Source organism: Manis pentadactyla, chromosome 7, assembly GCF_030020395.1.
Source record: "Manis pentadactyla isolate mManPen7 chromosome 7, mManPen7.hap1, whole genome shotgun sequence".
Lineage (NCBI taxonomy): Eukaryota > Metazoa > Chordata > Mammalia > Pholidota > Manidae > Manis > Manis pentadactyla.
The window spans coordinates 11220287-11244727 of record NC_080025.1 but is presented as its reverse complement, the minus strand read 5'-3'; the positions used below and the strand labels follow the sequence as shown (position 1 = coordinate 11244727).

General features: G+C 41.0%; 1 protein-coding gene and 1 long non-coding RNA gene across 3 annotated transcripts in view; one reads left to right on the top strand and one right to left on the bottom strand.

Annotated features, from left to right (window-relative positions):
* Window positions 1–24441, top strand: part of LOC118916865 (uncharacterized) — a 170810-nt gene that overhangs the window by 126700 nt on the left and 19669 nt on the right. The window lies entirely within an intron of this gene.
* LOC118916863 (cytochrome P450 4V2) lies at window positions 1365–23145 on the bottom strand. Its single transcript, XM_036894146.2, has 11 exons — window positions 22758–23145; window positions 14849–14961; window positions 13360–13445; window positions 12384–12574; window positions 11929–11998; window positions 10490–10616; window positions 8514–8696; window positions 5665–5767; window positions 4748–4882; window positions 4483–4662; window positions 1365–3300 (listed from the first exon to the last, which is right to left on the bottom strand). The coding sequence occupies exons 1-11, from the start codon at window positions 22966–22968 to the stop codon at window positions 3134–3136; spliced, it is 1566 nt and encodes a 521-aa protein (XP_036750041.2). The 5' UTR covers window positions 22969–23145; the 3' UTR covers window positions 1365–3133.

Sequence of the window (24441 nt, the reverse complement as noted above, 5' to 3'; positions counted from 1 at the left end):
ATGGTTAAGATGATAGTAATTTGTTACACAGCATAAGGCTAATATGGGAGGTAATATTTACCCGAAGTGACAGTGGTTGAAGAGAGGGGGTTGGGGCTGGACACCTCCGAGGTGAGGACACGGAGGAGAGCCTGTGTGGGGGGCACAGGGACCTGGGCAGGAGGTGGGCAGAGGAGACTGGTGGTCCGCCTAGGGAGTGTCCAGAGAATCTGTGGTTTCCAAAAATGAGGGAACAGCCCTGACTCGCTGGTGAAGCTGCTGTGTGGCCAGAAGGGCCCACCCGGAGAGAAACAGATGAAGTAAAGTTACGTCGCGCTGCCCATTAGGAAGAGGGTCCTAGCTGACCGAGAAAGGTCTCTGGCGGTGCACTCCGGACTCGCGGAGGACCTCTGCCGTCTGCACCATGGCAGGAAGGGCCCCTGAGGACCACTCTGTGGGCTCTGCTTTTCCCAGGGCGCCTCGAGGAGAAGCACAGTATTACACATACAGTAGTGTTACACATGTAAGAGTAAATGGAATACATCGTAACAGAGTAAATGAAAAAATAACTCTTCTAACGGAGCTGCAGTCACTGTGTCCTGTGGTAAGATGACAGCTGGAAGGAGAGGGTGGAATAAAGAAAGCTAAGTTGCTATTTGGAAGGAACCAGAAAAAGGAAAGAAGGCAGAGAGAGAGGTGGCCTGAGCACAGGGCAGCCTCAGCTTGGACCACGTATTTACAGGGTGGGAACAGAAGAAAGGGTGGGGGGAGGATTATCGCAGGAGAGCTCCAAAAACAAAGACAGGGCTGTTCTTTAAAAAGGGGATTTCTAGGCAGACCAAAATATTTTAAATCTACCCACTAGCATGTCATTAGATGCTGGAAAAAAACACATGTTGATATTCTAGATACATTCCAGGGTAAAAATTGGTCTTTTTTGTAACTAGCATCTCTTTAACTGTGAGACAGGTTAGCTGGTCCGGAAAATGACATTCCTCAGTTGTCTGTGACCGTGAACAGAGCCTCAGTTCAGTGGCCCACCTCTAGGAAGATTTCTAGACTGCAAATCCCTGGGATTTCATGATGCTTATGGCTTTTGCTGACTCCCTGGTAGCCCTAAGAGATTTCACTTTCTGCCATCAGCTGAGCAAAATGTTCTGGTTTTTCTATTCTAGTTTATTCTTCAGAATCAGGGAAACTAGAGATCAGTCTATGATAGTAGCCCAAGGAACTTTTCTTAGAAAATCTGAATGACACCAGTGACATCAACCCAAAGTACTATTGCTCTTATTACTCTTATGACTCAGTCACCCGCTAATTTATCTTTTAAAGTCATCTATATTTCAAACTGACATCATTTCTTAGAATAAAACGTAGCACACATGTTTAAAGTCCAGTTAATTAATTAATTAATTTTTTGAGATACCTCTTTCCAACAGCAGTAAAACAGGTTAATAGGGAGACAGATACTTGATCACTCTCTTATTTAAAATAAAAATCGTCTGAATTTCGGTACTACAGACCATAACATAACTTCTCAATTTGAACTCTTAACATGGTTTAACAGCATTTCCAAGTAAAACAAGCATTACATTATTTTGGGACTAAATGAAGTTCTTAGGTTAAAAGTAACAGCGATGTTTCACTTTAAATTTGATTTCATGTCTAGTATGGGGTTGCACACAGAAAAAAAGTAAAGTTTAAATGTAAGTTTAGCATACAATTGGTAAATAATACCGATTTACATGAATAAAATGTCAGTTATCCAAAGTCACCTGGAAATGAGGTTTTCTACTTCTGTTCTCTTTTTAGATAAGAAATGTAACCATATGGTGACAGTCTTTTTCAACTGGCTCATATACGTCCTTGGCTTTTTCTCATCAACTTAGGGGCTGGGTGGTCTACACTGGGACTTCTTGGGATAATAAAGTGGGTACAGTGGCTGACCTGGCCCTAAATGCCCCTGCCTCATAGCGCCTGCCAGATGATCTTGGTTTTGTAAACCCCTCCTTTGATATCCATTGAAAAATACGTATTCCATCCTCTTAATGTGTTGCTTCTCTCTGCTATGAAGTTAAAATTCAGGGAATGTGTGTCAGTTATCAGCTTGATAGATACGTTCTGGAGGATTAAGTTACTCAAAGTCTCACCCTAAACTGAGAGAGCCTACTGGGATGCCAAATATGGGTGACTGGCCTCTCATTTCCTTTACTGGTAGAAGGATTCTGGAAAAATGTGCCAAAATCAGAGGAAGAAAAATCTGTGGTCTAATGACATAAGTAATTACAGACCTGAGTTTCATAAAGCAGTAGCATATTTTAGTAGAAGTGTATCATACCAGGAGTGGTGAGATTTAGAGTACAGACCTTTATTTCCAGCCCTGTCACCCACTAGTACCATGCCTTCAGGCGGAAACGTCTCTTCTCATAGACCTCATTCCCTTCTAATGAAAGGGACTACAACTAGATAAGCTCTAAGGTCCTTCCAGCTCCAAAAGCTATAACCGTGTGAGGCTCTGTGAGGGACTAGAGATTACAAAGAGGAGTCTCTCTCCCAATAATATGTGATATATAAGCCAACTGTGACATCGTGAAGCACTAAATGAAGCCTGTAGGTACACAATCAAAGGGAAATAGGAACAGAACCAACTTAGAGATGATCTACTCCAGGTGATAAAATCAGGAAAGTGCCATTATTCTTCTCATAGTTGATGCCACTTATATAATTTAAAAAACTTAAGCTCCTTAAGACTAAATACTTTATTACTCACCCTTTTCAAATTAAATGTATATGTATATGTAAGAATACCTTTAAAAAATTCTGGAAATTCAGTGATATCCCTTCAGCCTGTCAATCGAAATTGAATCCTTTCAGATGCCTTTGGGTCCTTCTTTTGAGAAACTTGTTTGTTTGGGTATTGCCATCAGTTAATTCTGCTTTTGGGATCAAGACCAGGGATAAGATCTGTGGTGGTGGTGAAAATATAAAAACTCTCTCTTTGGTAGACTTGACCCCAAGGTAAGTGGGAACAAGAAAAAATTAGGTCTAGAGAGTAAGAGTATTGAACCCATGATCTACAGACTGTAAATGTAATGTTTCCCTTAAACAAAGACCTTTTACATGAGAAGAGCACAGCCCAGCAATGCAGTTAGGATTATTCCGTGTTTCTCCTCTTCAACTTGATCCAGATGCCATTACTTGGACGAAGAATCAGCTCTCCTGCCAGACCAAGTTCTTCTCTTTTCTGGTTGGATTCTACCCAAAAATGCCTCAGAAGGCAGGAAAGAATGGTCTTTTCTTCCAACGTGGCAAACTTTTGACCTTCAAATAAATATAAATGCCATCACTTAAATTACAGATGTATTGCAAATGTGAGAAATTGTAATAGAGGAAGCAAGCAGTGTGACACTCTCACAGCAGGCCATGGCAGAGTCAAAAGCACTTGCTAAAAAAGAAGGCTCTTGAGTGCCCTTCCTGCTCCCACCCAGTGCGTGTGAGTAACCGGGGCGGGCCAGATATCTGAGTTTGAGCAGTACCCCGTATCAGCCCTGCTCGCTGAAGCACAAGATTCACTAATCTGGACTGCTTTCTTACTGGGCCTTTAATGTAATGTACATACAATCACCAGCTCTGTTTCAGATTCATCACTTAAACCTGGCCTCATGTGACTGATACCTAGATTTACACATATGGGAAAATGCTAGAGATACTAAACCCAAAAGTGTTTCTAATGGTGATGTACATTCCTTTTGTTTATGTGCTTTAGCTGGCTGCGTGGTAAGCACTCTTTGTTTTGGTTCTGCAAAATGCAATTCTTACAAGCAACAAACAAAGAAATTAGGTTAAATATAATGAATCATTATAAATAAGTTTTTTACTATATACAACATATTCTACCTTAAGCCAAAATCTGTGAACATTTTAAAACTCTGCCATGCAAGTGATGGTGGTGTCTGGGTGGAACTATGTCCCCCCTCTCCCAATTCCTGTGTTGAAGTCCTAACTAGCCCCTGCCCCCAATACATCAGCATGTGGCAGTATTTGGAGAGAGGAACTTTAAAGAGGCAATCAAGTTAAAATGAGCTCATATGGATGGACCCTAATCGAGTCTGACTGGTGCCCTTATAAAAAAGAATTGATCAGGACACGAACACAGAGGAAGAGCGTGTGGTGACTCCGAGAGAAGACAACGACCAGGCGGGAGGCCTCAGAAGAAGCCGGCCCCACCGACGCCTTGCTCTCAGACTCCTGGCCTCCAGGGTTATGAGAAAATAAACTTCTGTTGTCCAAGCCACCCAGCCCATAGTGCTTGGTTATGGCAGCCCTGGGAAATGAAAACACTCCATGACAGCCGTATTTTAAAACAATCATGTAGATAGTAAAAGGAAATCCATTTTTTAAAAAAGACTGCTGCCATATGGGACGCTACAGCTCAAAGAAGTTATTGGGAGAAACCCACTACATGTGAGCCTGAAGGTCAGACCAGTTCTGGTGGATACGCACCTATACAGTTTCTGGGCCCAGCAGAGAAGGGCACGTAAGCATACGGATGGCGTCCCTGCGAATTCTCAGGGAGGAAGCGCTCCGGCTTGAAGACCTCAGGGTCTGGGAAGTGTCGTGGGTCTCTGTGCAGCGCGTAGGTGACGATGATTGCTTGACAGTCTTTCACAATTTTGTAACCCGCTGTCAAGGAGTGAAAATGCCATTAAGGATGGAGCAAGACACACATTTTAAAAATCCACTCTCCCCACAATTAGCAAATTCTTACCCACTTCACAGTCTTCACTTAGATTACGAGCAAATAAAGGAACAGGAGGAAAAAGACGAAGGCTTTCCTTAATAACACATTCCAGATATTTAAGTTTCTTCAGGTCTTCTAAGGTGGCAGGATGATCAGACTTCCCTGATTAAAGGAAGTACGTGAAATGACAATGAAAGAACTTTGTGGCTTTGGGTAAGGACATCAAAGAAGAATACGTTCATCAAAACACTGAATGTTGCATACCTCCAGCTAAAATATTATTTTTACTATTGTACATAATCAAAATAAAATGAGACAATGTGCTAAGCAAAAGAAACCAGACACAAAGGTCACATACTGCGTGAGTCCATTTATAGGAATACTCAGAATAGGTAAATCCATAGAGACAGGAGGTAAACTCGTGGTTGCCAGGGGCTGGGAGAGGAGGCCATGGGGAGTGGCTGAAGAATGGTTCAGGGTTTCCGTTTGAGGTACTGAAAATGTTTTGGAATTAGGTAGAAGTAATAGCCGCACAGCATTGTGAATGGGCTACATTTTACACTTGAAAATGGTTAATTTTGAGTTCTCAGGGCTTCCTCCGGAAGCGTACCTTCTCTTGGGTCAGATTTCCCCATAGGAAAGGCATGCCCCGATGCCTTATGTACAATGTCCATCTCATCTGGTAAGCAGTGAGATCCTTGAAAACAGTGACATTTTTCTGTGTGCCACCAGCAGCTAGCCCGGTACACACAGGCCAGGCTATTAGCAGATGCCCGTGAGTGTACAGAGCAGGCCTTACACAGGAAACTGGTCCTTGAAGGACACCATATGGTTGCCTCTCTGCCTAACACAGTTTCTTACTGCACATCCCTAATGAGTAAGAACAACCTCTGCTTCAGAGGACACAGGACCTGCAGTGTCACTGGTGAAGGGGTCAAACATACCAAACACTTCGTCCAGTTCATTGTCCACTTTCTTCTGGATTTCTGGATAAGACCCCAGTAGATATAGGGACCAGTTTATTGCAGAGGCAGTTGTATCATGGCCCTACAAATATAAGGAAAAAAGAGCTTGTTTTAAAAAAGCAGAGTTATATTATGAAGATTAGGAATGATAGCTCTATATCTGAATTGTCTCTGGATTTGACAACTGCAATGTGACTCCAGATATAATAAATTAATTCTGCAGAGAGAAACAAACGGTCACTTCAGTATGGAGGCTCATAGTTACAGAGATGTTTCAGTGCCACATGGAGTTACATACTTGGTGTGAAGTGGCTCGGCTGTGTTACTTACTAAGGGGACATTCCAAGGGAATGAGGTGTGTTGGGACATTTTTAAGGGTAAAAAAGCCCAACTTTCATGACCCACTTGCCATCTTTCTGCTTTTCTACCTCCCCTAATTTGTGAGGTTTGGCTCTATCTATTGATGCTGGCCACTGGGGAACATACATTTGGTTCTGAGTAATATTCTCCATATCAAGAAATTGCTAAATAGCTGCATTTAATATTTGCTGAGTTTTAGGCAAATAGTAAGTATTTTGCAGAAACTAATTCAACTATTCTTCACAAAAACTCCATGAAATGCTTGATACTGCTTTTCATTATTTTAGAGATTAAAAACTGAGACAAAAATGTTAAATAACATTACCAGGGCCAGACAACTAACTAGAAGGCAGAGGCAAGAATATAGTCCTTAAAGTGTCTGATGACAAAGCCGAGCCCACACTGTGCCCTCTGTGCGTGTGGAGGATGTGGCGTAAGGACACTAGAGCCGATACTAATGTTCACACCCTGGACTTCATTCTCTGCCGATTCAGTGTTTTAGGCATTAGCCTTTTATTTCCTGTCCTCATCTAACCAGGGCATTTCCACATGCAAAAAATGGTGAGTTCTTCAGGAAAAAAAATGTATTTGGAAAATCAATAGTAATATTTTAGTTAGCACTATGAATAACATGTTTAGGGGTAAAAAAAGAGAAAACAAATTATCTTGTGTATGGAAGATCTTTTCCATTTTCCCTATGCAACACTAGTATTTGTTGTAATATTTCATTCTCTGGCCAGAAAGCTCCAAAGCACTTATTTTATAAAACAGCTCCTAAGTTGAACTGTTTGAGGCTTATTATTTAGTTTAAAAAGTACATAGTTTACAAGTCTCAGATAGTGGTGCATTACTGCGTTTTCTTCCCCTTGCGGCCCCTTTACAAAACTACTTGGAGCTGCAAACAAGATCTGTCTGGTTTCACTCAGTCACCTACCAGAGTCATAGAAGGAAGTGCTCTTGCTTAACCACTCTGAGTACTTGTATGAAATTGTAATTGGAAGCCTCACCCAAATGGGTAAACGAAGTTTGCTGAACTTCCTGTTTCACTTTGTCTGCCGCCCTACCAACACGGATGAAATGAAACATAGCACGCAGTCTCCAGAAGCCTACCAGGGACTGGGGCAGAGGCAAAATCTTTAACATCTAATGCCGGCACTTGGGACATGAAAGGCATGGAGTAAGGCCTGCATCCACCTTCCGGAGGAGTTCACAATATTGTAGTTACACAGAGTAAGCCCCCTGTTTGATGCAAAGAAGAATAAAACTAGAATTTCAAAGAATGTTGGAGCTGGAAGAAAGAGATCATTGATTTGGTTGTTTTCATGAAAATGAGAGGTTATGGGTGGGAGATGGGTGTGTATGTGTGCTCATGCACATGCACGTGTATGTGTGTGCACGCAGGGTGAGGGGTGAGAAGGTCTCTCCACACCAACTTAAAATAATAACAGCCAATATGTATCTGCTGCATGCCTCTTATATGCCAGGCATGATTCTTGGTGCCCTTTACAAAGTCATTAGTAATCCTCATAGTTACTCTGTGAGGCCCATTCTATAGCAAGGGGACACAGAGGCCCAGAGAGCTAATGAGGTGCCCAAGATCACACCTCTAGTACAGGCTAGAGCTGGGATTTGGCTCCTAGAGCCCACAGGCTTAACACCCCTGCACTATTTAGCTAATTAGATTAGTTAGCTAATTAGTCCATTTTCTGCATAAAATTTCTTTTTGATAAAGTGCTCTGCTTAAGAAAGAAGTTTAAAACTCCTGATCTAGTCCATCCCTGTAGTTTACACATAGGGAAATTGTGGCAGAGGTCTGGGATGCCCGGAACCCCCTCAGATGGCCGGCCCACAGAGAGGGCCGATGACCTGATGCCACTGACCTGCCTCCGCTTCCGAAATATTACCACCTGGTGCTTTTTAAAACCACTGCTTTATCTTTACTTTGCAATCCACATATTCAGAGATTCGTCCTTTGTAATAGTAATATAGTTAGAATGATCTTTGTAAAAAAACATCTTTTTTGAGACCATAAGTCCCTTTAGGATCACAAGCTGGGTAATCCTCTCCCAGAGGGCTGTGGTTCTCTTCTTTAGTTGGGGCAGCTAAGACCTCATTTGCTAGACCTTCAAAAAGGAGGTAGTGAAGAAGCAGACCTGTGGTTCTCAGAGATTAAAAGGAAGCATGAAGCAATATAAGCAACGGAGTAATTTCTGACTGTTCTGCCTGCCAGAGTCCGACAGACCTTAGGTTTTCTTGAGACTGCTGCACCCAGCACGAGTCAAAAGTTTTTTCTGAAGAGGGAAGTTGGTGTGGTACTTAATCGGGCTCTTAAATTTTGTAACTCCTAATCACAATATAATGACTCTTCCTTAGCTATATTAAGCTACTTTAAAATTTCACTAAACTAAGAAATAATGCTAAAGCTTCTAAAAAAATAACTGGGATTTGTTCATGATGCTGTAAAATACCTCAAACATGAAGGTGTCAACTTCTTCTCGAATATCTTCATGACTTAGCTTTTTCCCTTCATCATCCGTCACATTTAAAAGCAAGTCAAGGAAAGCCCGGCGCTTGTTTTTGGAGGGGGAGAAGCCCTGGCTATCACTTCTGTCTTCATCTCTCTTCATCTCATTCGCCCGTTCAGCGATGACCTGTGTGATCGAATCAAACGCATGCTTCTATGCAGAATTTGATAAAGCTTAGTAATACATTTTCCTATGAAAATATGCCAACTCCTTTGGTTCATTTTTTTCTAAACCTTTTCTGTTCTTGCTATTCCGATAACTCAGGCTCTCGTGAAAATACAGGAAAACATCTGTTAACGTTTTAGTGCATTACTTAACAAGACTTTTAAAAGCAAATTTCAGGTCAAACAGATTCAGAATTTTCAAGGGCTATTTTTACAGTCTCTCCAACATAGGAATAGAGAAGCAGTCAAGTAGGTAGTATCATGGGGATTTGAATGAGCTAATGAGAAAAAGTTTAGGTGGACAGAATGCAGTTGTCAAACAATAGATGAATTCCACATCACTCTCGTTCTGGGTTGTACCAGAGAAAAGAAACAGCAAGTTGGGGAGGCAATTCACCCTGCATGCTTGCTGTTCCTCCTGCCTGGACAGCTCTTTCCTCAGACACAGCATGGCTGGTCCCTCCCTTTCTTGAGGTCTCTGCTCATTGTCACCCTATCGGACAGACTGTCCCAGACCACTGTTATGCTGGTCAGTAGCATCACTTTGTTCCTACTCACTTTGTTCTCCATTTCACTTACCATCGGGCATTATGTCATCCTTGCTATTTAACACCTTTCTCCTCCAACCCCTTGGGTGTGGGTGTACAGCCACAGAGCAGCAAATGGTCTTTGCTCACTGCTCTAGTTCCAACTTCCGGTACCTGGTTGGAACATCCACTGCCTGGTCCTTTAAGGATGCTCATTAGATATTTGTTGAATGCATAAAAGAATTAAAGCCCATAAACTTAATTTGGCTAATTCGCATTTCCACTTTTTTCTTCTATCAGGCAATTGACCAGAATTGCTAATAAATGGTTTGAGCAAATAGATCTTAACTTCTTTGACAGTAAGACACCACGTCTCTTTGATTCTTGGTGGAACCACTTTCGCCTGGACTCAGTATGCAACTTTCAATATTTTTTAAAGGGTTAATATTGTACACCTGGTTTTAAATTAATTAACTTTTTATATTGATAGTAATGCATGAAATCTGAGGGGAAATGTAATTACACCCATAAAATACAAACTGATGGCCATTCTCCTATTGCCAAGTGATTATGTACATCTTTAACACAGACTGACATCCTACATCCAAAACAGTATCACTATCTCCTTGCTCTTATTGAATTGGAAATAACATAGTAATATCAAGTTAATTTTAATCTTTTCCAAGTTGAAATGTTGATACAAATGTTCTTTGCCTTTGAAAACCATTGACTAATCCAAACATTTTCTAGAAGACTTACAACGCAGATCCTGTCTCTTTATTCTTTTAACATGGCACCCTGTTTGTTCATCAATGTCCATAGTTCATATCCTATTTTGTAATTTTATAGGCAACCTCCTGTACTAAACACCTCTTTTAGGGTAGGGACATCCATGTCTTCCTCATTGCTGAATTTCTAACGCTTGATACAGTGTCCACACTTAGCAAGTGCTTAATATTTGCTGAATGCATAATTTAGATGTAATCATGCTGCCTACTGTTTCCATTATTCAACTTTTATTTTATGAGACACAGGCTCTATGGTCCTACGCTAGGTATGTCAACCAAACATAGAAATCATATAAAAGTTCTGGAAGTGGATAGTGATAATGGGTGCACACCACTGTGTGTGCACTTAAAGCTACCAACTTGTACATTTAAAATGGCTATAATGGTAAATTTTATGTGAACTATATTTTACCACAATGAGAAATAAATAGAGAACTTACCCTGTTGGTAAAATCATGCAGGATCTTTAGGCTCCTTTTGTGTTCCCGTCCTTCTCTAAACATAATGTAAAAAGGGTCAAGCCAGAGCCAGGGCATCTTAACTCTTCGATGTATTATGTCACTCATCCTATACATTGGATAAAAATACGTCAGCTGGTATATTGAAAATGTGTGTCTCTTGAGCACCTATTTGGTGTCTGGTCTCAGTGGGGATACTGATGGGAATGGTGATGATTCATCTCAGAGGCTATGAGGAACTCCATGCTTTATGCTCAATGATGAATGCACGGGCTATTTCACATCTAATTAAGCTTAAAAATGAAATGGGTTTGTTAGAGGAATGAATGATCCTTTATAAAACATCCTTACTAGATGACCAGCTGACCTCTGCTCTGGTTTCTCCAGGGGAGAGTTCCCAGCCTTCCAAGGCTGGCTGTGGCTCTTGGACCACAGGTTGAGATGCAATCTGCCTCTTCTTAATGTCCACTCATTTGCTTGATCACTTCTCTGGAGTGACAGAAAACAACTGGCTGCCATTTTCTACAGGACAGTACTCAGTAAATACCCATCTGGCACAGAGCTGTCCCAAGTACCTCCCTTATTCTTTCCATAAATCAAGCTGAAGGGCCACGACAGGATCTCCTCCTTTGCACAAGCTTAGATGCCACCTCTTCGGAGAGGCCTTTCCTGGCCACCCAGTCTGCAGGACATATCCCTGTGTTCCTCTGTAATATCAACCTGCTTGCTTTCTTAAGCCATTATCATAATTTATATTTTTTTATCAATTTGTTGCAATGCCTGTCTCCTCTGCTATTCTGTTTTGTGTGTCACTGTAAAACTAGTCAGGACTTTGTGCAATCAATGGCAGATTATAGGTGCTCAATTAAGATCTACTACAACAAAATGAGCAGTGGCCTTATAGCTAAGGTACCTCAAATCCAATCCTGGCCTTGCCTCTGAATAGATGGATAATCACAAGCAATAATTAAGGTAAACAGATTATCTCAACTAATGCACAGTACATACTCAGCACAGAAAATACAGGAAAGGAGAATAAATAACAAAAATAAGAAAGAGAAGCAGATACACAGATCAACAATAACCACAGCTAACATTCTTGGTTTAGTATCTTAGTTTTTTCTATGAAAAATTTTAGTATGATAACCTACTAAAAAATTGTATTCATCTTTCTTTTATCACTTAGCATGATGTCATCTCTCAATATATTATAAAATCATTTCAAATCACTGCTTGGTCTGGGTGTTCCATATTTTACACAACCATTCACCTACTGTCAAAATACATGCTTAACTGTTAAGTTACTTTTAGTATAATGTTTTATTTTCAAACTGAAAATGATACAGTGCAAGTTATTAGCAATAATTATTAAAGCCCTCATCAATAACAATTTTAAAAATAATTCAAAAGATTCCACTTACCTATAAACTGCACGGACATACTCGGAGTCACCATTAGTCTGAGCACCAATATTCTTCCCCATAGCTGTTTCTGTAAAAATGGGTGACAAGCAACCATTCAATTCATGCACATAATTGATGTTTATTTTCCAATGGCAGATACTTGAAAAAAACCTATAAGTCCTGTTCTCTTCTCCTATTTTAAGATGGTTCTTTCCCCCTTTTCTTTCTTCTCTTGTACCTTCTTCTTCTCTTACTCCTGTCCCTGCTCTTCCTGGCTTTCTGGCTCTGTGACTATTCTGCACAAAGCGTGGGCAGTAGGTGCTGCTTCTCAGGCAGCTAATTTAGCAGTAGGTCCACCCTGAAGAATCCTACATCCTTTCCAATCCCCTCATTTGTCTTCCAGATGGAATGCTATTTTCTGTTTGGGCCATTTATCTTTACTATTACTTTAGATATAAATCAATGAGACTTACCACAGATTATATCTAAGGCACAAAGAGTGACGTAAAAAAAGCAGTTAAATGCTCCTTGGTTAACATGTTTTTCAAGCTTATTAACCAATATATTTGCTTGTTCATTCATGACATCTAAGAAATCTTCCAGAATTGTAAAATGGAAAGTGGGTGTTAACATTTTTCTCCTAGAGCGCCATTTGTTTCCAGTACTAGAAATACAATACATGGTTACAAACAAAGGGAAGCAACATTCAAAACAAAGTATAATATGGCCAAGTCAACACAATTCCCCTGAAATAACTTCATCTACAGATTATCTGATGCTTTGGTCAGAATGACATAGAAAGATTCATATATTATTATAAAATATGGATATTTTAGATATTCTATGTTACTAATATTTAAAAGAGCATTCATAAAAGTTGAAAAATTTTTTAATTTTTCTAAATTTATCAGTTCTGAGTTTACAAAAATTAGAATTTTTCTCCTTCCTTCTATCAATACATTACATGTTCTGTGATTCCACTTTGATTTCTACTATCTTCAAATTCTCCGGTCCTCACGAAGTCCCTGCCTTCTCTTGCTAGGCCCTCTCTCAGAGGAAGGAGCCCTCCGGCGGGCTGCCAGCTCAAGGACTGAGGACTGTGTTCCATATACTTCTCTGGGGCTGACTGCCTTTGCATTTAATTTTCAAGATTTCCCTGCTCCAAACTCTCCTTTGGCTTTACTCCATTCATAGAACCAGACCATCTCATCCTTCTTGGAACACTGGTGGTCATCATTATTGAATATTGTGACCAGAGATTACCATACACCCTGGATTCCTGTCTATCAAAGGAATGTTTCCTGCACCTGTTCTTCCTGTTTCCTCCCTACTTACTGACAGCACAGTCTTGCTGCAGGAAGAGAACCTTGTATCAATTCCTGACATAACAAGTTGTCCATAGAAGAAACTGTTTCTACAGGACAGCTTTACAGATTCACATTGACATACCTTGTCAGAAGTCCTTGGCCAAGCCATGGTTGTAGGAACTTGTACATATAGGATTTGTCAATTTGCCTTGAACTAGTTAAAATTACCTTAGAAAGAGAAGAAAAAATGTTGAGAGATGTACAGACATCAGAATGATATCAATTATAATACCTAGCTAGAACACAACTACTTTTTAAAGTTATATTTCATAACAGTCATTTTAAATATCTTCATATTTCATTGTTTCTCTGATTGATTTTCATTCCTGTGCCTCAAAGAAATTCAATTGGGATTTTAAGCTTAACTGTCATTCAGCTTTGGAGACTAAATGCAGTTGAGAGAAAGGAAAATGTCCAAGGTGATTCTCTGGTTCCTGCCATGAACTAGGAACCGAATGGAGTCATTGATTGAGGGTAAGAAGAGAGGGAGAGGAAGCCGGTAAAGGATGACCACATCCATGGAAATGGAAATCACAGGTTCATTTTCAGTACGTTGACATGGAGACATTCAAGTTGCCGAGGGCTGAGGGCAGGTACGAAGCTCAGGATAAAGGCTTGAACTACAAGTACACATTTGGGTGTCCCAGCATATAAGTAATACTGGAAACCATGGGTGTGATCGGTTGGCTGGAGTCAAAGTGAAGTAGAAGAGATGAATTTTGGGCTGAACACATAATGTTCCCTGGGCCTCCTGCTCAAGTCCCTCTCTACCGACCTAAGTCAGCAGTGCCTGAAGTCCTTGTCTGGTCTCCTCGCTATCTACTGTGAACCAGTCCTCTGCAGTGTGGTATACGTGAAACACCAACATCTTCACCACAATAATTAAGAAGACATATCACAGCACAATGTGCTAGGAACTTGTGTTTTTAATTTTCTTCCATGAAAAGAAGATCTGATTACCCCATTTTTATTCACAGACCCAAATGCTTGTCTCAGCAAACCACAAGATAATTTCTCCAGTGTCACAATAAGTAAAATGTATCACAATCCTTTTGAAGAGTAATTTCAAGAGCACGAATTAATCATATTTCAATATCAGAAAAAAAATCTCAATATCAGATAAACATTCTCTTTTAGGAAAATTAATTTAATTTGGAATAATAAATTTATAATGGATGTTAATACATGACACTCAAAGCACCTTGAGAGAAACACTCATATTTTATTAGTCTTATATTTTTGGAATCTTAAAACAGTCTGGCAGATAACATGTGCTCACCTTGTAGAATAATCTATGTTATGGTTGTATAAAACCACATTCTTCTGCAGACTTTACAAGGAAAATAGAACCAAAATATTGGGACCTGACAACAAACTTGTACAGACATCTAGAAGCTGCTCCTCTCTGCAGGATTCAGACTACATTTGGAAAGCACCTACACAGCCTAAAAATATTTAATGGAATGCTCAATGTACTGAATTCAATTAAATATAAGAATTTATTTGTTCTGATGTGATGCTCACATCATTAAATGTACAGTGGAATACTAACCTTATTTGCCCAAACTCACCTCCACATTTTCTGCATTATAAAGGACCACTGAAGGCATTGGCCCCAGCCAGAGTTTCAGCAGTGGCACATGTCGGTATTCTTCAGTGTAATAAATTAGCTGCTGAAAAAAATCTGGGAGAAATATTTAATTTTTTTTTTTTTGTAGATAATTATTTTTTATTGAAGGGTAGTTGACACACAGTATTACATTACATTAGTTTCAGGTGTACAACATAGTGATTCAACACTTATATACATGATAATTCTAGGTACCAGCTATCACCATACCAAGCTGTTACAATATTTTGACTATATTCCTTATGCTATACATTACATCCTGGTTACTTATTTATTTTACAATTGGAAGTGTGTATTTTTTTTTTTTTGTGAGGGCATCTCTCATATTTATTGATCAAATGGTTGTTAACAACAATAAAATTCTGTATAGGGGAGTCAATGCTCAATGCACAATCATTAATCCACCCCAAGCCTAATTTTCGTCAGTCTCCAATCTTCTGAGGCATAACAAACAAGTTCTTACATGGAGAACAAATTCTTACATAGTGAATAAGTTACATGGTGAACAGTACAAGGGCAGTCATCACAGAAGCTTTCGGTTTTGCTCATGTTTTACGAACTATAAACAGTTCAAATATGAATACTCATTTGATTTTTATACTTGATTTATATGTGGATACCACAGAGAAATATTTAATTTTTAAATAAGTACCCTATTGTGCCTTCTTGGGGTTTTTATCTTTTTTTTTTTTTTCCAAGTCATTTAATATCTTCCAGGTCCTTTACATCTTAAAAGTAAACTGCACAGTCACTATTAAATGACTTAATGCTTGTATCACAAGGGTAATTCCACTTGGTTATGAACGACGTGCCTCTGAGTATGATAACCCATAAGGAATGACCCTGTGAACTGTGAAGTCCCAAACGTCGGGTGCTGGGGGTGAACCTTATCAGGTGCATTCCCCAAGACCCCTGGAACTGTTCAATTTCTCCCGGCCTTGCCTTATGCTGCCCTTTCATTGGAAGGAAAACCTGTCATGCTCTCCAGCCCTGGAAGATGCTTCCCATCCACTCTCTATAAACTGTCCTGTCCTACTAATCCTTGAACTTGTCAAAGATCTCCGGGCCTTTACAGAGCCTCTCCTCTTTATGGGACACTAATGCCACTGCCCATTGTAACACCTACTTATGCTTTAAGTGTCATCTTACATGTGACTTCCAGGGGAAGTCTTCTCTGATTCAATGTTTGCACATATTGTGTATTTGTATATATTGTGAAATGATCACCCCAATAATCTAGTTAACACCCATCAGCACATTATGAATTTTTTTCCTCCTTCAGATGAAAACTTTTAAGATCTACTCTTTTAGCACATTTCAAATATATAATACAGTATTATAAAATACAGTCACCATGCTATACATTACATCCCCAGGACTTCCTTATTTAATAACTGGAAGTTTGTACCTTTTAACCCACTTCACCCATTTTGCCCACCCCTACCCCTGCCTCTAGCAACCACCAATCTGTTCTCTTTATCTATAATGCAGGTTTCGTCGTCGTTTCGATTCCACATACAAATGAGATACACAATATTTGTCTTTCTCTGTCTGACTCACTTCACTTAGCATTATGCCTTCAAGGTCTATCCATGTTGCCATGTCTTCGCAAATGGCAAGAGTTCCTTCTTCTTTATCCATTCATCTGACAGGCACTCAGGTTGCTTTCATGTCTTGGCTGTTGCAAATAATGCTGCAGTGAACATGGGCAGTGTGCAGATATCTTTTCAAGTTAGTGTTTGCGTTTCCTTCAGACAAACACTCAGAAGTGGAATTGCTAGATCATAAGGTAGGTCTGTTTTTAATTTTTTGAGGAACCTCCAATTGCCATAGTAGCTGCACCAGTTTACATTCCCACCAACAGTGCACAAGGGTTCCCTTTCCTCCACATCCTAGCTAATACTTGTTATTTTCTTTTTGGAAAAAACCATTCTGGTAGGTGTAGCGCGCTACCTCATTGCAGCTTTGATTTGCATTTCTCTGATGATTAGTGATTTTGAGCACCTTCGTTCCTTTGTCATAAATTAACTGACCACTTACTTACATAGGCTTTTTTGGGGGGGTTGGGGGGCCTTTTGATTCTGTTCCACTGATCTATGTGTTTGTTTTTATGCCAATTCCATACTGTTTTCTTGACTATAGATTTGTAATATAGCTTGAAATCAAGACTTATAATCCCTCCAGCTATGTTCTTTCTCAAAATTCCTTTGGCTATGTGGGGCCTTTGTGGTTCCATACAAATTTTACGATTGTTCATTATTAGTGAAAAATGTGATTAGAATTTGATGGGGATTGCATTAAATCTGTAGATTGCTTTGGGTAGTATGGACATTCTAACAATATCAATTCTCCCAGTCCGTGAGCACAGAATATCTTTCCATTTATTTGTGCCTTCTTCAATTTCTTTCATCAGTGTCTTCTAGTTTTCAGTGTATAGGTCTTTAATCTTGGTTAAATTTCTTCTTAGGTATTTTATTCTTTTTGATACAATTGTAAATTAGACTTTTCTTAATTTCTCTTTCTGATAACTCTTTATCTGCATATAGAAATGCAGTAACTTTGCATGTTGATTTTGTATCCTGCAACTTTACAGAATTTGTTTATTAATTAATTTGTTAGTTTTTTGGTGGAGTCTTTACGGTTTTCTGTATATAATACAGATGTTTGTGTCATCTGCAAACAGTGAGAGTTTCACTTCTTCTTTACCAATTTGAGTGCCTTTTACTTCTTTTTCTTGCCTAAATGCTCGGCTAGGACTTCAAAACTATGTTAAATAAAAGTGGTAGGAGAAGGTGTCCTTGCTTTGCATCTGATCTTAGAGAAAATGCTTTCAACATCACTTCTACTGTATTCTTACAAAAAGTGCATATAACTTCAGCCTAATTATGAGACAACAACAGACGAACTCAAGTTGAGAGATAGTCTACAAAATACCTTATTGGTTATCAGAAAAAAAATGTCAAGGTCATAATAGACATGGAAAGACTGATAAATAATCACAGATTAGAAAAGATTTATATCTTGGAGCATAACACATGGGAACACAACAACTAGTTGTCAGTGAGGTCTTGGCCTGAGGCCTGGAACAGAAAAAATGGACATTATTGGGAAATGTTGTGGAATACAAATAAGGGCTGTGGTTTTGCTAACAATATTGTACAAATGTTAATTTTTTAGCTTTGATAATTATACTAATTGCATAAGATGTCACTGTCGGAGGAAGATGGGTAGAGGGCATATATAAACTCTGTAATATTTCTGCAGTTTTTCTGTAGGTCTAAAATTATTTCAACAGAAACAACTCAAAAAGAAGGGAGTTTTATTTTTCTGAAACAGTAAGAAGAGTAAGCTGAGGGAAGATTTTTATAAAAATACTTTGTTCACGGGAGAGAAACACAATATATACACATACAAATATAGGCTTGTGTCTATATTTTCTTTAATGTAGCTAAGAAATTTATAACTTAAGAGCCCAGGTAGCAGAATCAAGTTCGGAAATGTGATGAAAAATGTGGAGGGCTGTTGTAGTAAATATAAGAAGGAATCATTAAAATAAAAAGATTTAATGAGCAGCACTGAGGACAATGTAGGGATTAGATGGGAAAATTTTGAAATCAGTCGATTTAGTTTCCTATTACATGTCCAGAAATGAGACTAAATATGATTAAGTACCTTAGTTCTCCCTGGAAATACAGTTTGCTTCCATAAGCATTCCACAAGCAAGGAATGTGCACCTCCAAAAGACCCCCACCTCTACTCTGAGGGACTTAAAATTATGGGAGTTGGTCACTTCTGTAACAAATCACAATACCAGAGAAAGTGCAGTGGGTGGTAAAATAGAAATTTAAGTTTGAGGAGTTACTGATTCTCATTTCACGAAGGAGATGGCATTTGAGCATTGAAGAACGAGCTAGACTTTCATAGGCACAAAAGGGGCAGTAGGGGTGGAGAGAGGATGTATACCGAGCAGCAGAAATAGCAGAGCGGAAGCCTGCGGGTCTGAAATTCCCTGTAGGTTCAGCCAAAGCAGAGGATGGAGGGTGGCGGGATAACACTGAGAGATGAGACGGAGCATTGGAGGGCCATGGAGGTTTCATTTTCTTTTATAGGCTCTAGGAACAGCTGAAAGTTTCTGATGAGAACCAGATGACTGGAATTGTATTTGAGGACAATAACACGAATGTGTGGGAGATCTGTGAATAATTTGGGTATGGTGGAACCACAGGAAGCTTCTGGGTGAGGACAGGGATTGCTGAGATTTGATGCAGCCAGGGTTAGGGGCATTGGACGAGTTTATGGCTGGCCCTTGGGTTAGGTGTGGCGAAATGGTGACTGTCAATCCAACTATAGCACCAAAGTAGTGTGGGAAACTCAGGGGCCAACGCTCGCTGAGTTGGTATCAGTGAGGTCTGGGAAATGCAGCCTGGCATTAAGAGAGGTCAAGGAATGACAAAACTCTCAGTCAGGGAATACCATATTGGTGAGTGACCCCTCAGTAGGCACAGGGCAGTAGCAAGTGACTAAGGAATTAGGATACAGGGTTAAGACCTCAGAGAGAAGACCTGGCCAATGTTAGACAGGTGGTCAGAGCCCAAGTCAAACAAGACGTGGTCAAGGGAGGACATGAGTCCTAGTTGGGGAATTGATTACACATTGGGGAATGGTGCAGAGCCTCATTCCACTGCTGGGAAAATCTAGGTGGGGAAGCACGAGGAGCGGCAGGCTAGTGATTAGGTGTATGGGTCAGGGCTTATCCTAGGCAAAGGGGGTGCCCAACTGACAACAGCAGGGCTACGCCGACCCTACTAGGAGGCTACTAATATGGTACTTGAGATTTTGACAGGGCTGTTTTGACATGGGAACTTGGGACGTCAGTGACAAACTGACATGGCATTAAAAACAAACCAATAAACTTTTCAGCTCTTTTTCAAATACAATAGATGTGCACATGCTCAGCTCATCCCTTCTCTTCATCTGTGCCTAAGCCTCACCTACCCCTGGGCTTCAGAGCAAGCTGCTTGAAGTGCAGTGGGAGAAGGGCTGAGGCTCAGGGATACCCACCGCATACAGTACTAATAGTAACGCTTTAAAAAAAAAGTGTTGGCAGATTTTGGCACATCAAATCCTAATAATATCCTAAAATAGCCAATATCCATTCTGTCATATTAACTTGCTGTGACAGGTTCTTATATGCCAGATCTAGTGCTAAGGTTTAAGGTGCATTATGTCCTTTATGTCTCACCAGTTAGAGAGAGGCACTATTATTATACACTTAAGGAAACTGTGAACAGTTAAGTAACTTGTCCAATATCTCAGCACTAGTAAATGGTGGAACCTAGCTTTGTATTCAAGGCAGTGAGGCCCCGAATATGCCATTTGAACCATTATAACATTACTGCTCCAAAATATCTTCTTGTCAAAACTATTGTCAAATTTGTGGTGAAAAGGGCTGGGTCAAATGAACAGTGTCAAAATGTCACGCTGCATGATAATAACTGCCTGGTCTGGTCTGACAGAGGAGACAGGGGAGTCTGAATCTGTAGTTTGAAGTATCAGGTCCAATAGCAGACCACAGTTGGGGAAGACAGGTGTTGGCATAACGGACTGGAAAAGGGAGAGATCAGAGCTTGAGAGGCCAATGAGAAGTCAACCGCAGTACTCCTGGTGAGATTACTGAGGCCAGAATTTGGACAACAAATGTGAAAGGACACAAATTTGGACACAAAGTGAAAGGCACAGCTTATTGCCTAAGAGACAAGGTAAGCGAGGACAAGGGACATATCTTAGAATATTCCAGTATCCACAGCTTCGTTTAGCTCAATGCTGGGCAGAAGGCAGGGTCTCAAAAAATGTTTGATTGGGAATTAAGAAACTTATTCTAACCAAATCCTAGATAGTGATCTAGAAATGGCATGAATTACATTTAATCCCTAAAATAACTGTAATATAGTTACTTTTACAAATGAAGGGTAAGAAACTCTTAGTTTTAGTATTTGCTTTATATATTTTGGTGTTCCTATGTTAGGTACATATATATTATTTATGAATGTTATATCTTCTTGTAGACTGACCCCTTTTATCATTACATTACCCTTTTAAAGTCTATTTTCTCTGACATGGGAGTAGCTACAGAAGCTTTTTTATTTTTTTATTCCTTTATTTCCAGTCTGTGTGTATCCTCACATCTGAAATGAGTCTCTTGTAGCGAGCCTATAAATGGATCTTTTTTTTTTCTCATCCATTCAGCTACTCCTGTCTTTTAATTGGAGAATGTAGTCCATTTACATTTAACGTGATTATAGATTGGTGTGTACTTAACGCCATTTTGTTCTATGCTTTTGTAGTTCCTCTCTATTCTTTCCAGATGCTCTCTTCCCTTTAGAGTTTTAATCAAATTCTCAAAATCAAACTGCTTGATTGCAAAGCTAGAAGCTGAGCAAAAGTTTGCCTGATGCCAAAGTCAAGTACTTATTAATGGATTACAAAGTCCCTTTATAAAAGACAGTATTTCAAGTCATTCCCCTCAGTAACTCCAAGACTATAAATTACTATAAGTACTCCAATCAACTCACACTTTGTTCTGAAACATGTTTTATTCACTAGAGATTTCAGTTCTTAGAAAAATTCCCCTAAAGAATATGAGATTTCTTAAGTATTTTGTTTCTCATTGGGGGATGGGGCATCTGTATTTCTACAGTTACTTTTTAATACTATAAAGCCTTAGGGTCAAAGAGGTGTTCGCTCTGCTCTGAGTTTTAACCAAGAGGATGTTTACAAATGGGGTTTTCATATATATAGTTATGTTGCATTAGTCACATTGACGTTTGGCTGGTGAAAAGCTTACTGTTTTTTTTTTAAGCCAAAAAGCATTCTCCAGTATTTTGGTAAACACTCTCCCATGAGGCCTCATCATTCCTGTGAAGTTGAAATGACAGCATTGTTTTTATTTGGGGAAACAGAAGTGGAAAAGAAAGAATCCTTCCAGCTTTGGAGTTGACATTCAGCTGTAAAACTCCTATTTACAATTAATCTGAGGGGAAATAGGGTTCTGGCCCTGGGATTATTTAAAAATATGTTAGTTTGGGCAAATCTTTTCATGTCTGAGTATCTTAATTTATATGCCCATGAAAATGAAGTGCTAAAATCTCATTCACCCTCTCTGTTGGGGGATTACAAATACCAGGTACTTTTGAGGACTTTCTGTCTTAAAGTGTGTTTTTTTCCCATCAACAAAACATAATATAAATTATATCTTCAAAAAGATGGTTCAGTAAAAAACAATTCACTAATTAATAAATATAGCTTCCAGAACTTGCTGTATGTTTGCCAGAAGGCCCCACCCTCATAGTTTGTCATTATGTAACCTCCTTAAAACTGGTAAAATATGAAGGTCAAGAAGGAACAAAAGTAGTTTTCAAGCCTTGTGATGTCTCTGTTTCGGGGCGGGGGGTGGAGGGGGGCTAATGAATCCCTCTCTAGTCCTTATTTTCCAGAGAGGGAGGAGGGCGATAAGTTTTGAGATATTTGGCCTGTTCCAGGGAAGTTTCTGCTCCTAAGGCTTTGTCCAGACAAAAGAAAAGGCAGACAGTGTTTGGGATAGAGTAGCTAGAGAGGTGAGAAAACGGGAAAAAGCAGCACAGGAGTTTAGAAGTACTGCATCCCATGCCATTCGCAAAGTTCGTGTGGAACGGAGGGCACCGAGAATGTCAGGTGTCACGGGGAAAACTGGGTAGAAGGGGGCCCCCCACTTCCAGCGGCTGGTACCCTTCCCCTCGCCCCTATCCTGCCGTCCAGCATCTCAAGTCACGTCGCCCCGGCCGCAGAGAAGGCGGGCGGGCCCCCGGCCTTACCTCTGCCGTCGGGCTTCATCACCAGCGCGTGTCCCACCAAGGGGTAGGCGCCGGGCAACGACGGGACAGGCCTCAACCGCAGCCATTTCCGCGCGTAGCTAGCCACCATCTGCAGGAGGGTCAGGGCGAGGGTGGCGCCCGCCAGGGAGACGGCGCCCAGCGAGCCCCAGAGCAGCAGCTTCTGCGCGACGTGCAGCAGCCAGAGCGCCATCGCCGCGCCGGTGCAGCGCTCGGACCGGACCCGCGCCTGCGGCCGCTGCAGGGGCGGCGCGCGGGCCCCACGGGGCTCGGGGGGCGCGGCGCCGGGGCGGGGTTCCGCGGGGCGGGCGCCGGGCCTGCAGGCGGCGCGCCGGGGCCGCTCGGCGCCACTCCCTCCTCCGTCTCCTCCCTTCCCTCCCCCGGGCTACGTCGGAGCCCCGCGGGGTGCACCACCCCCGAGCAGGAAACCACGGACCAGAACCCAGCTTCAGGCCGTCAGAAAGTAAATGAGAGCGCCAGTGGGTCGGGGAGGAGAATAGGGGTGCGATCTAAGGCAGCTTCCCGGTGGAGAGGCCCCGGGCCAGGGCGGCAGGGCTTCGTGTGCTAGGGCCTCGCGCCGGCTGGAGTGTGCGGGGGAAGCGTGCGGGGGAAGCGTGCGGGGGGCGAGCGCAGTGTTTGAAGTGGAAATGGACGTCTGGTTTGAAGTCAGCCGTTGGAGCTCAATTTTTCTGGCTGGGCATCGGTCCTCGTGCTTTCTTGCGTGCGTTCCACTCCCAAAGCCCGGAGGCCTGACGGGAGGCTGGCATCCCTCCAGGTGCATCCTGGCCATCCAGAACAATGCCCTACTTTGATCTCCAGGGCCGTACGGGCAACAACCTTTGGGGCACTGGTTATCAGTTTTCCCCAGATGCTGGCCAGCACCTAAGAGAACTACAAGATAGGAGCGGGTAGGAGAGGACAAAGGGCAAAGTCTGTGAAGCATGGAGGTAAGAAATGCTGGGAGATGGCATTTGATAAGCCCAGCTACGGCGCATTCTGAAACGAGCAGACAGACAAACCACCGAGCCTTTTGAAGGGAAAGGGAAGGTCAGGGAGCAGGATGCCCCGATTCTGCCCGAGGGCTGTGTTCCCTGACTGCCAGTTACCCTCTTTTCTCCAGGCAGAGGTACCCAGTCTTGACTCTGCTGCCCTTGTTTACCCTTGGTCCTTCTTGCAAAGGGGATGGGTGAGGAGTGTCTTTCTCCTCCTAGTTCAAGCAGTGAATCTAGCAGTAGACACATGTGTCCTTCCTTTCTTTCTCTCCTGACTATGCATTCTATGTTAAAGGACGAATATCTTTCCAAGTGTTGGCTACTTCCCTTGCTTGAAATAAAAACTTCTGAAAGTTATAATCATCGTCCAGAATAAGTTATAAACTACAGAAACTAAGATGTTACTTAACACTTAGATTTCCTTACATTTTCTGATTCTTGGAATGATTCCCAGTATGAAAAAGATACTTAGATTATAAAAAATAAATTCTGCCTGGATACAGAGCTATATAACCTATGTATTTATATGTGTCAGATCATCAGGGTAGCAGGAAACTTTTGTCATGAATTTTGAATCAGTCACCAAAATCAGGTAGTGCACATTGCTTCTTGCTTAAATGTACAGTTTTTTGAACAAACATTTCTCTGTAACCACCACCCAGATCATAGAATAC

Excerpts from the sequence above, each read along its gene's own strand:
- LOC118916863 (XM_036894146.2), bottom strand. The coding sequence starts at position 22,968 with ATGGCGCTCTGGCTGCTGCACGTCGCGCAGAAGCTGCTGCTCTGGGGC. Across the intron at positions 11,999-12,383 it reads TGCCTTAGATATAATCTGTG|AAACAGCTATGGGGAAGAAT; the intron begins GTAAGTCTCATT and ends CCATTTTTACAG. Across the intron at positions 4,883-5,664 it reads TGAACTGGACGAAGTGTTTG|GGAAGTCTGATCATCCTGCC; the intron begins GTATGTTTGACC and ends TCCTTTAATCAG.